At 24.8% G+C, this 12,415-nt stretch overlaps 7 protein-coding genes across 7 annotated transcripts; 3 read left to right on the forward strand and 4 right to left on the reverse strand.

Annotated features, from left to right (window-relative positions):
• Window positions 1-1,112: 1,112 nt before the first annotated feature.
• Window positions 1,113-1,643, reverse strand: AAJ76_4500025263 (hypothetical protein; the record flags this gene model as incomplete). The annotated part of the gene is made up of 1 exon (XM_024475679.1): window positions 1,113-1,643. The coding sequence occupies one exon, from the start codon at window positions 1,641-1,643 to the stop codon at window positions 1,113-1,115; it is 531 nt and encodes a 176-aa protein (XP_024330536.1).
• Window positions 1,644-2,278: 635 nt separating this feature from the next.
• AAJ76_4500026537 (hypothetical protein) lies at window positions 2,279-2,917 on the reverse strand (the record flags this gene model as incomplete). The annotated part of the gene is made up of 1 exon (XM_024475680.1): window positions 2,279-2,917. One exon carries the CDS (start codon window positions 2,915-2,917, stop codon window positions 2,279-2,281), a length of 639 nt encoding a protein of 212 aa, XP_024330537.1.
• Window positions 2,918-3,434: 517 nt separating this feature from the next.
• AAJ76_4500027055 (40s ribosomal protein s3a) lies at window positions 3,435-4,142 on the forward strand (the record flags this gene model as incomplete). Its single annotated transcript, XM_024475681.1, has 1 exon — window positions 3,435-4,142. The coding sequence occupies one exon, from the start codon at window positions 3,435-3,437 to the stop codon at window positions 4,140-4,142; it is 708 nt and encodes a 235-aa protein (XP_024330538.1).
• Window positions 4,143-4,337: 195 nt separating this feature from the next.
• AAJ76_4500027958 (wd40 domain-containing protein) lies at window positions 4,338-6,287 on the forward strand (the record flags this gene model as incomplete). Its single annotated transcript, XM_024475682.1, has 1 exon — window positions 4,338-6,287. The coding sequence occupies one exon, from the start codon at window positions 4,338-4,340 to the stop codon at window positions 6,285-6,287; it is 1,950 nt and encodes a 649-aa protein (XP_024330539.1).
• Window positions 6,288-6,626: 339 nt separating this feature from the next.
• AAJ76_4500032217 (hypothetical protein) lies at window positions 6,627-8,597 on the reverse strand (the record flags this gene model as incomplete). Its single annotated transcript, XM_024475683.1, has 1 exon — window positions 6,627-8,597. One exon carries the CDS (start codon window positions 8,595-8,597, stop codon window positions 6,627-6,629), a length of 1,971 nt encoding a protein of 656 aa, XP_024330540.1.
• A 97-nt stretch (window positions 8,598-8,694) lies between these two features.
• AAJ76_4500032315 (proteasome type-4 subunit beta) lies at window positions 8,695-9,330 on the forward strand (the record flags this gene model as incomplete). Its single annotated transcript, XM_024475684.1, has 1 exon — window positions 8,695-9,330. One exon carries the CDS (start codon window positions 8,695-8,697, stop codon window positions 9,328-9,330), a length of 636 nt encoding a protein of 211 aa, XP_024330541.1.
• A 217-nt stretch (window positions 9,331-9,547) lies between these two features.
• Window positions 9,548-11,098, reverse strand: AAJ76_4500034718 (zinc swim- zinc pmz-type protein; the record flags this gene model as incomplete). The annotated part of the gene is made up of 1 exon (XM_024475685.1): window positions 9,548-11,098. The coding sequence occupies one exon, from the start codon at window positions 11,096-11,098 to the stop codon at window positions 9,548-9,550; it is 1,551 nt and encodes a 516-aa protein (XP_024330542.1).
• Window positions 11,099-12,415: the final 1,317 nt, after the last annotated feature.

Genomic DNA, 12,415 nt, shown 5'->3' on the forward strand with positions numbered 1-12,415 from the left:
AATTTACATTTAAATTAAAAATATTATTTAGAAAATAATTTTGAAGTGTGTTATATAAAATAATAATAAAATTTTAAATTTACAGTTTATAAAACATTGGCTAGTAAATTAATTATTTTATTTGCATCATTGAAACAAACAAAGTGTTTTTTAAATTTATAAAAAAGAATTCTAGCATAAAATGTTTAAATTTTAATTTGTTTAATTAAATTAAATTTACAAGAAATAAGAAATATTTAAGAATAGTTTTACAGAATCTAAGCTATTCTAAATTTGTAAAAGAAAATTCAAGATATTGTACAATTATAAAATGAATTTGAAATTTTAAAAAAGACACGTATTTAGTGAAATGATTTTATTTTAAAGTTTTAAATAAATTTATAATACATTCAGATACTTTAATAGTACACTGAATATTTTAAAAAGTATTAATAAGATTATTAAAGAGACACAGAAAATAAATTTAATGTGTACAATATGTATTTGGTATTTCTAAGATGTGCAGTATTGGTTGCTAAGAAAGGAACATCAAATAGTTGAAAAGTATTAGCAAACTATTAAATTTTAAAGATGCTTAGCAATTTTAATTACAAATGTATTGTAAAAATATACATTTAGTAAAATAGATAAAATGCATAATGTTTTAGATTTATAAAACCAAATTGCATAAAAAGTATTTTTTAGACAAATTTAAATAGAAAAGAATTTTAAATTAAATTATTCTTTGTTTTAAATTAAAATAAACTATATTACAAAAAGATTTAAGTATATAATTTAAGAATTAATATAAATTTATTAAAACATTACATGATAACATGAAATGGTATAATAGCTAAAATATACTCTAAATACAAAAAAAATAAATTTACTGGCCGAATTAAAGTGTACATTCAATACAATTCATAAGAAGATACCTGAGAGAATTTTAATAAAAAGTTAAGATGTAAAAGATTATAATTTAACAATTTTATTTCATACAGAACAAATACTAGCATAAACAGACAATTTAACAAATAATACATTAAAATCATAAGAAATTAATACACAACTAGAAAAAGATATTGTATTAACAAAATAAGAGATATATTTTTATATACAACTTAAATATAACATTACATTTCTTTGTTATTTCTTAATGTCTCATAATAAGACAGTGTACTGTGAAGTAATGACTCTGATTTACCAGTAGATTTTTTAAACAAAAGAGAATTTATAAGACTCATTATTTCTACTCTGTCAATTCCTAGACTTAGAATGTTTAAATGTTTATTATCTTCAGGAGTGTACCCAATGAGTGATATTAAAGATTTATCAGATAAATTATCAAAATATTTCTCTGCAAATGTGATAGCCTCATTTGACTTATTATTTAATATAAGATCTATAAATGAAAGTTTAGCTATCTTTACTAGTAATTCATCATCTACCTGTTCATTCTCTTTTAGATATACAAATGTATCATATGACCTGTTATCCTTTATATTATTTATTAGTGTTATTCTAAGAGACATTTCTTTTATAATATTTTTATCTAATTTACTGGTATATTTTACCAGTGTATTTACAGCACATGAATATTGTAAATGATCTTTTATTATTTTATTTATTAGACATTTAATTTCTTTATGTTTTTTAATAGACATTTATGGGTAAATAAACATTAATAGACAAATATTAATGGGTAGATAGTTAACAATGCATAGCCAAGGAGACCTACTAATGTGGAAGAGCAGGTTAGAAAAATTGTATTAGTAAGTTAAAAATAAAGACGTGGTAAAGTTTACATAACAATTTCTTATGGATAAATTAGTTTATTTAATAAGTGTAAATTAGTTTATTAAATGAATGTAAATTAGTTTATTTAATGAATGTAAATTAGTTTATTTAATGAATGTAAATTAGTTTATTAAATAAGTGTAAATTAGTTTGTAAACTATTAAAAGGTTTACATAACAATTTCCTATAGATAAATTAGTTTATTAAATAAGTGTAAATTGTTATGTAAACTGTTGTTCCATTTATTTAAGTTTTCAATTCCTAATTATCAAAAAAATTTATATAGTTTTAGTAGCCAATCAGATTCGTACTTTTGACAACCAGGTGACAGGAGAAATCTGATAACTACGACATAAACATTTTAATAGTTTACTTAAAAATTTACATTTACTATTCATGCAAATATAATTACTTTTATGATTTTAAAAATAGTTTTTTACAAGCGCATATTTAAAAATACGCAGCACAAGATAAATTCCCTAAATGCCTTATAGAAATATTTTTATTTTTTTACTTCTAAATTAGCATTCTTACCAAAAAAGCATAAATATGTACCCCACACAACATTCGCCACTTTATACTCTTCTATTTTATTATTTACTTTTATCTTAATAGTATTTTTAGTTATACAATCCACATATTTCTGATCTATAAATTTATATGCTTTATTCATGTATTTATCATACACATCTAAATATTCAGTAAAATTATTATCAAATGATAACTGTCCACTGCTAGAAACAAACATTAAAAGAAATTCTTTAACGTACTTTCTAATGTCATCAACACTATCTAAACACCTAGTCACTCCATCTTTAGAAGAACACATAAAAGTACTAATAGATTTAAAAAAGTTATCCATAGCATTCTTATCTCCCTTGGTAGTACTTAATTCTAAATCTTTAGTTCTTAAATTAGAAAATGTGCATATAGCAACTAGAATATTAAAATATTCATCTTTTTGTAAACTGCCTCCTTTTTTGTGCAACACTTCAGATGCTTTATTAAGATCTAGTGAAATGGCATAATCGTTATTTATTGTAACAAAACCTTCTTTGGAGTTATAGTAGCATAATAGAAATGCACTAATAGATAATGACAGAATTGATAACATTATAAGAACAGAATTCTTTTTTTCCATGGGGGTAAAATCATAAATTTTATAAATGAAAGTTATTTATTTAATTTATGTATTTACAAAAATATAAAATATTTATATTTGAGAAGAAATAAGTGCTTTACTACTGCTAGATACTTTAAGTTGGGTTTATCTAGGCGAAGGATTATGACATGTAATTTAAAAAGACAATTATTTTTGGTTTATTTTTATTTATTAATAACAATAAGAAAATAATAAGTTTATTGTCATTTAAGAAAAATTCTACGGCACCAAAACTAAAAATCAAATAATTAGTGTTTATTTATTAATAACAGTAAATATAACACGATGTATTATTTCCTTACTTCTGTTTAATTCGTTAATTTTACTTATTAAATCAATAAAATATTTTAACATTCACAATGTATTTTTTTGTTCTATAAAATATTAACACTATTTTATTATTAAAGTTTTTTATGTTTGTAAAATAAGTTTATCATTCGTTCATTTTTTAAACGTTTCAACTTTCAGTAAAAAATTTAATTTTTTTAGCCCCCAAATGGCCATCCAACCACCAGGAAGTAATACAAAAGCAAACAAAAAGGGCGCAAAAAAGAATCTAAAAATAGATACATTTTCTAAAAAAGAATGGTATAATCTTAAGGCTCCCGCTATATTTCCTAACAATGTCTGTGGTAAGACTATGGTTACTAAAAGCAGTAATAAACAAAATTTGGCTCTTCTTTTAATAGGCAGGAAATTTGACATCAATCAAGCGGATCTTACTGGTAATTTAGAAGAGCATGCAAGAAAGTTCTCTTTTAGAGTTAATGAAGTGCGCGGTAAAGATTGTATTGGTGTTTTTGATGGTATGCACATGACTAGTGATAAAGTTAAGGGAATAATTCGTAAGTGGCACACTCTTATTGAGGCAGAAAAAGATATTGTAGCCAAAGATGGTACTATTTTAAGGGTGTTTGTTAACGCTGTTACTAAGAAAACACCCACTTGTACTTCTAAAAGGGTTTATTGTAAAACCAGTGAAGAAAAGAAAATAAGAAAAGTTATGTTTGATGTTATTGAAGAAGAGCTAAAAGGCGAGGATTTAAATAAAATTATGAAGAAATTGGCGGCAGAAGTTATCGGTAAAAGTGTTGAGAAAAAAGGCAGTCTTATTTATCCATTGCAGAATTGTTGCGTAATAAAAGTTAAAACGGTTAAAAGAGGTAAAGATACCAGTAATGCTATGGAAATAGAAGCTAATTAAAAATAATTTATTCTAATTGTTGTTTATTGTATTGGTACTTTTGTTATCAAATTGTTTTCTTTAGTTTCTATGTATAATTTTTTTACATTCTAAATTTTAATATTCACATACATTGTATTGGTACTTTTGTTATCAAATTGTTTACTTTAGTTTCTATGTATAATTTTTTTGTCTTCTAAATTTTTACACCCACAAATGATATCTCAAAATTTCAAAATTATTCCAATTTTTAATAGATCTGTCCCTTATATCTACAACAATACTTTATACACACTTTATAATGACACACTATACTCTACTAATCTAGAATCTTTTGTAGTTTCTGCTATTTGTACTGATACTATTACGAATTTCTATTTATACAATAATACAATCGTATATTACAATACAGATATTTTTTTGTACAATATTTCGACGAGCGTAGTCGAAAAATATAGTACACTTAAAAATGCTGGTATAAAAGACGTTATTAAATTGAATAACGATTTAATAATATTTTACGATAATTGTGAAATCTACAAAAATAATGAAATTATTTTTAGTGGTGAATGTAAGAGTTATGTGATGGATGATACATTTTTATATGTATCAGATAGTAATAGTGTCACCAAGGTAGATATAAACACTTACAGTAAAACACTTGTATTTAATGGAAAAGATATTATTGATGTGAAAATAATTGATAAAAACCTGTATATTTTTACTAAAAATGCGCTTTTTTATCCTGGCGGGATGCTTAATATTGATGTAGATACAGTTCAAGTTACTACATCACACATATACATTCAATACAAAGGAGAAACATATAAGTATAATAAAGATTTACAGCTTGTAGAAAAATATAATTATCTAATTTATGCCAGTGGCGATTTATTATACGACGAAATGTTTAATATTTCTGTTAACGGTAAAAATTTAGTAGGAAATTTTGATGATATATTAGATGTACAAGAAATTAATAATATGATTGTATTTACTTCTAGTAATAAGCTTATTTATTGTTTATTAAATGAAATTAATACTAAAGATTTAATAAATGAAAGCACTGGTGAAAATTCTGTTCATGTTAAATTATTGTACGCTTGTATTGGTACACAGATAATACATCACACAGACACTATATTAAGTATATCATACGATAAGAATTTATTAATTACTACATCTAGAGATCAGACATGTGCTGTATATTATATTACTACTGACATAAAATATATTAAAAATTTTAGGACTGGTGTAATGAATACGAGTTATCTTATTGATAACACTTGTGTGCTTGGTGGGGAAGATGGTCTTTTGTGCTATATTTCTGATGTAGATAGTGAGAGTATAATATTCAAAAAAATATGTGATAAAGATATTAACAGTGTATGTGTTAACAAAGGTCTTATTTTTGTAGGATGTGCTGATAAAACGTGTAAAATATTAGATTTTAATCTGAACGCCGTAAAAAATATTGCCGATCATAAAAAAAACGTTATGAGTGTTCACGCCAGTTCGACGTATTTTTGTACTGCCAGTGCAGATAAAACGATAAGAGTTTATAAATACAATTACGAGTGTATAAGTGTTTTATCGGGACATGATACAGGAATATTGTCAGTTAAATTGTTCAATAAAGATAAAAAACTTATTAGTAGTGCGGTGGGAGGACTTATTAAAATTTGGGATGCTAAAAAAGGAGTGTGTACTGATAATATAATTGTTTCTAGTGATATTTGGTCTATTGATGTTAAGGCGGAAATAGACGACCTTTCTACTTTGGATCTTAACAATTTGTTAATGGGTGTTGGTAATAATGTTGTTTCTTACAAATACTACAAAGATAGAACAAAGAAGAACAATACAGTACATATTAAAAACAGAGAATTTCATAAAGTCATTACAAATAACATTAATTTAATATATTTTCTTCTTAAAGAATCATCTGATAAAAGTTTACTGTTTGACAAATACAAAAATAAACTACTAGATGTTATTGTAGAGTGTGGGAGATTTAAAGATGTAGAATTTATTTTAAAAATAATAGATTTTTGTGTAAGTAAAAAAATATTTAATAAGGAGATTATTACTGTACTGCGGAAGTATTTACATTTAAGTGATGAGCTTTACACCGATCTTATAGCTGCAGAAATTTATTTTAAGTAAATTTATTTTTTAATTTATTTTACTTGTTTTTATTTATTTAAATTGCTTTTTGAAAATTTTATTTATTCAAATTTTTAATTATCTTATTTTTATTTACAGGGTTTATTTTTGAAAATTTTTACTTTTTGAAATTTTTTATTTTAAATGATTTTTTGAATTAACAACATTATTTCTCCCCCGGTGAAAATGCGGTTGTGTATGGATTAAAAATAACTTTCCTGTAGTCCGATTTTTCAATTGTAAAAATGTTTCACAAATAAAATTTTTAATTATAATTTAATTAATCTATTTATTTAACTATAAAAATCTATTTATTATTTTTTTAAATATTGTTACACATTAATTTGGAAGATATTCTGGATTTAATATCTTGTAATTCATTAGTGCCAGGATAAAAAATCCACTGAATAATAAAATACATATAAGTGGTACAATTCTTAGTCCTTTATTATAAACTATAATTAAATATGGAAACATAGAATATAAAGGTAGTCCGAAAAAAATAATCATTGTAGATTTCCATAAAAATAAACCGATATCACCTAGTACTGATAAAAAAATTAATAAAAAAACTAATATTGAAAATAATACTGTTCCAAAAATATTGTTATGGTTAAAAAGTGTACTAAAAATATTAACTATAGAATTATTTAAAATATTAACATTAAGAAGAAAACCAAATGATGCATAAATACTTAGAATAACGAAATACAAAGAAGAATTATAAGATGTTAAAACGGACAATACTTCATCTAATTTCATTTGCCACAGCCAATTAGAAAAATACATAAAAGATAAGAAAAATAGAGAAAGAATACACACACAAACTGAGGCAACAATAAAAAGACTAGAAGATGAATTATTAAAAACTGAGACAGCACATGATGTCATCTCAAACGAAAACGAAATTACAGAAAATACAAGAAATATAGTGGTAGTCCATGGTGTATTGTCCTGTGTACGTGCATTATCTAAATTACCGCCGCCGTTTACCGCTAAAAATCCTATAAAAATAAAACTACACAAAATTAATGAAAAATCAACTATAGTACTTAAAACATAAAAACCTCTATAAAAAGCATAAAATAAGGATAAAACGATCGCAATACAGAACATAATTACATACCGCAAAACATTAGAATCAATATTGTTTAAATTTACGTCAAACGAACTGTTAAAAACACCAAGTAGCATATCTACAAAAAATAGACAAGTTAAAAATTTTAAAATTATTAAAAAAATGTCAATTATAACCGAAAAAATCCCGCTGTCACTATCTATTGATCCGTAAGAATCACTGTGTGATGCTTTTTTGTCTTTTAAAATATTGCTTATATACCAGTAAGACAGGAGGTTATGAATAGAAAAACAAAAAACACCTGCTATTAAATGCCATATAAAAATTGTACGAATTATATGAGAAAACGAAAAAACCGACACTATTATTGGAGGAGAAGCAATAATTTTTGCTACACTACCTATAAACCCACTCTTTTTTCTTTTTATCTTTTGTCTTTTATCTTTAAAACCATACGTAAGATCTCCCTCTGCACGTTCTGCAGCATCATCAGCCTTTTGTTTTTCTTCTTCTGCACGCTTTGCAGTGTCATCGGCCTTTTGTTTTTCTTCTTCTGCACGCTTTGCAGAGTCATCAGCCTTTTGTTTTTCTTCTTCTGCACGCTTTGATGTGTCATCGGCCTTTCGTTTCTCTTCTTCCCTTTTTCTGGCTTCATCATCCGCATTTCGTTTTTCTTCTTCTCTTTTTTTAGCTTCTTCATCCGCATTTCGTTTCTCTTCTTCTCTTTTTTTAGCTTCTTCATCCGCTTTACGTTTTTCTTCTTCTCTTTTTTTAGCTTCTTCATCCGCTTTACGTTTTTCTTCTTCTCTTTTTTTAGCTTCTTCATCTGCCTTTCGTTTCTCTTCTTCCCTTTTTCTGGCTTCTTCATCTGCCTTTCGTTTCTCTTCTTCTCTTTTTCTGGCTTCTTCATCCGCCTTTCGTTTTTCTTCTTCTCTTTTTCTGGCTTCTTCATCTGCCTTTCGTTTCTCTTCTTCCTTCTTTTTAGCTTCTTCATCCGCCTTTCTTTTCTCTTCTTCCCTTTTTCTGGCTTCTTCATCTGCCTTTCGTTTCTCTTCTTCCTTCTTTTTAGCTTCTTCATCCGCTTTACGTTTTTCTTCTTCCCTTTTTTTAGCTTCTTCATCCGCTTTACGTTTTTCTTCTTTTTTTCTTAATATATCTTCCTCGTCACTAGATTTCTCCGTTTTTTTGTTTTTCTCATCTTCCGTAGATTTATCTTCATTCCAAAAATACATTTGTAATTTTTTGTCTTTTTTTTTAATAGCAGTTTAAAACACTTATTTACTTTTTCTAACTGTGTATCATTTCATTTTTTTTTATTTTTTAAACCCCATGAAAAATTTTGTTATTGGTTCAGGAGTTATTTCATTCAAGTATAAACATGGTGTTATAACATGTACAGATACACAGGCTTCTTATGGTAATCTATGTAAGTTTAATAATGTTAGCCGTATTTTTAAGCTATCTGATACTACACTTATGTCTCTATCAGGAGAGTTAAGTGACATACAGTATTTAGTTTCAACCATTAAAAAGGAGAGTGAAACAGATCCTGTAAAAATGTCTACAAAAGGATATTCTAATCTAGTTCAAAGTATATTATACAATAAAAGAAGTAAAGTTGAACCACTAAACGTTTCAGTTAGTGTAGTGGGTGTAGATAAGGAGCCATATGTGTCTTGTATTAATCATCTTGGCAATTTTTATACAGATGATATTGTTTGTACTGGGTTAGCAAATATGATAGCTCTTCCATTTTTGCGATCTCATAATGTTACTGAGTTGGAACGCGATAAAGCAGTTGATTTAATGGAGGAAACCATGGCTCTTATGTCTTACAGAAGTGCAAGAAGTTGCAATAGAATACAGATAGCAATAGCAGAACAAAATTTTATAAGTCTCCTTGAGCCACATGTTGCTAAAACAAATTGGAGAATGGGACATAATGAAAATGAACATATTTTATAATAAATTTGTTAAACATTTATGTAATTTAAATTTATGCTATTTATTTTTTTATTTATGCTTTTTTTTTAATTTAAGATAAGCTTTAATAATAAACAAACTACTTTTTTTGATACTTATATTAAAATTTAAAATAAATAAAATTAATGCTACTTATATTAAAATGAGCTTATTTGCAAATATATAAAATTATACCGCTATTTTAACAAATTAAATTAATTTATTCAACTATTATTTCCATTTCTTTACCATTATTTTTTTTTGGTCTTCCAGGCCCTTTCTTCAAAATAAATTTATCAGATGACATTTTAATATTAATATTCATTACCGGTAATATTTCATCTAATTTATTATATTGTTCTTTAGAATATACACTACTAACATATAAAAAGGGGTCAAGCCTTTCTTCCCTAATACATTTACAAGCATGTACACAGGGAATAAGAAGATCTTGGTACATTCCACATTCACAAATACCATTTTCTAGATCTACTTTACATTCTTCCTTAAGAATACTACTCTCATTTCTTTCAATTCTACTTACTACATTGTAACCAAATAAACTTTTCGGGTCATGTCTTACAAACTTTTTTTTTAATTTTAAATTATCGTTACTTAATTTGATTATTGCATTAATACACTCGTAAAACGAAAGAGAAAACACGCCGTAATTTATGTAATCTACATCACATTCAGGTAAATTATTTATGTTTAGTAATTTTATATTAGATTTAGATTTTATAAATCTTATTTCATCAAGATGTAACATTTGTGACATAAATTGCGATGTAATAGGTTTTTGTTTTATTTGTAAATTATTGTTATTTTCTTTATCTTCTAAATTATCATTAGTATTTTTACAATTTATTCCATTACAAATATTCCAGTATGTTTCTATATCCCCTTTATTATTTATATTAGAATATAAATATTTACAAATATCCCTTGTTTTTACAAAATAGTTAATTTTTAAATCTTCTAATATTTTTATAAGCAATGGATCATATTCAATAATATAATCTGAATGATTAGTGTTATATAAAAAGTATTTTATAGCTTCTTCATCACTGTTATTATCTGATACTACACAAGAATAAATTACTGGTTCATCAATCGGGTCATATAAAACACCAAATATTACTATACCTTCTTTTCTTTTATGATATTTTATTTCTACTAAAGGATATAAAATGTCTATGTAATTCTTAATTTTGTAGAATAACATATTACTACAATAACATACATCTAATTTATCAAAGTTAATATTTGATAATTCTGTACAAAATTCTTCTGTTATTGAATTAGTCATATCATTAGATTTATTATCAGAAGATAACTTCCTGTAAAAAGATAATTTAATATCCTCCGTATTTTTACTTTTTAGTAAATTATACACAGAAGAATATCCTACACGTATCCCTCTGTGGTACAAAATAGAAACAATCTCTCCTACTCTAATAGAAGAATAATCCGTTATATTATTAAATATTTCATTTCTAAGAAATTCGTCTGTATTTGCGAATTCGTTATTCGCTATCGGACATTTGTGTTTTAAATTCATTCTTTTTATAGAAAAACAGTTATCTTTCTTTTTAAAGCAAGTGACTATAGAAGCATCACAATTGAATTCTTGTTTCCCTTTACATACAAAAGAGAGTGTACGAGGTGTCTCTGTAATATTAAATTTAAAATGCGTTTCTGATGCATAGTCAGTTATGTGCTGTATAAGATCTTCTTTGGTTTTAAAAGTGTCAGTGAGATTTAATTCCATGAGGGGTAAAAATAAATAACTAAATATTAGGAGAGAAAAAGGGAAAATATTTCTTATGATTTTTACTGTTCTTGATTTAAATTTGGTGAAAAGATCATAAAAAAATAAATTAATGTATTTATGGTTATTTATTATAGTGTTAAGAGACTTATTAAAACATTTCAATTCTGATTAAATATTTTATAGTGTACTGTTAATAAACGTTAAATTCCAAATATTTGACAGTTCTTTTGTAGAAGTTAACTTTTAACTATCACTCCACTATAAATAATAATCACCCTAAAAAAGATTTTAAAATGAGAAAAAATTGATTTCTGAGTACGAATAGAAACAATCTTTGCTTTTGCGAACTAGCATTTAAAATGATTATTTTTGATAAACAGATAAACGGTTGGTTCTGACGTATAAAAAAATATATAATTTAGCATATTTAAAAAAAATTGGTAGAGATAATCATCAATATATATAAAAAGTTTGAATTTGAACATTTTTTAATTTTTAAACCCTTCTTTTTAAAAAATTTGTAAAATTCTTATTATTGTTAAAATAAAAGTAGCATAAGTGTAGGGTTTATTTTTCTAAACACAGAACGGTGTTTTGTCCATTTTTCTTTGCTTTTTTATAATTAAATTTTTTAAATTGTATACAGGGTGTTTATGGCAAGTTTTAATTTATAATAAAAAGAGCCATTTGTTATTGAAATAATTAGTACATACATAAAGGTGCATTAAATTCATTAAAAAGAAAGAAAACACATTTTATTTGTAGTCCGTTTTAAACGGGACAGCATAAGCTAGTATTATATAAAAAATTGAAGTTACGTATTTCGTCAAATTAAAATTATTTTTTGCTTGTAAATAAAACGATATTAATTTATTTTTGTGTAAATAGCTATGCTAATACTATGTTTGAGAAGAAAATAAAATATTTTGGCATAAAATTTATATTTTTAATATAAAATATGAAAAAATAAGGCGACTTGCACACATCTTCTGTTTAGTTATTTAAAATTAATTATTCTCACATTTATCAGCAAATGATGATGAATTTTTTTAATATTTACAAGAATTTAAATATAAGCAGGATATGTGATACCTGTATCAAAACATTAATTTTAATTTATATAATTGGTTTTTTTAATAGATTAGAAAATTAAATTAAATAAATAAAAAATAAAAATATTTCTAATTTTCAAAGTAAACTTAAAATAAATAATATATATAGTTGTATTGATTTTCCACAAGTTTTATTAAATTTTTTTCAATATACCCCTATAAAATGAATTTTATTTGTTTTTTATTGGTTTTTAAAAAAGTA

Source organism: Vairimorpha ceranae (assembly GCF_000988165.1).
Source record: "Vairimorpha ceranae strain PA08 1199 chromosome Unknown NODE_45, whole genome shotgun sequence".
Lineage (NCBI taxonomy): Eukaryota > Fungi > Microsporidia > Nosematidae > Vairimorpha > Vairimorpha ceranae.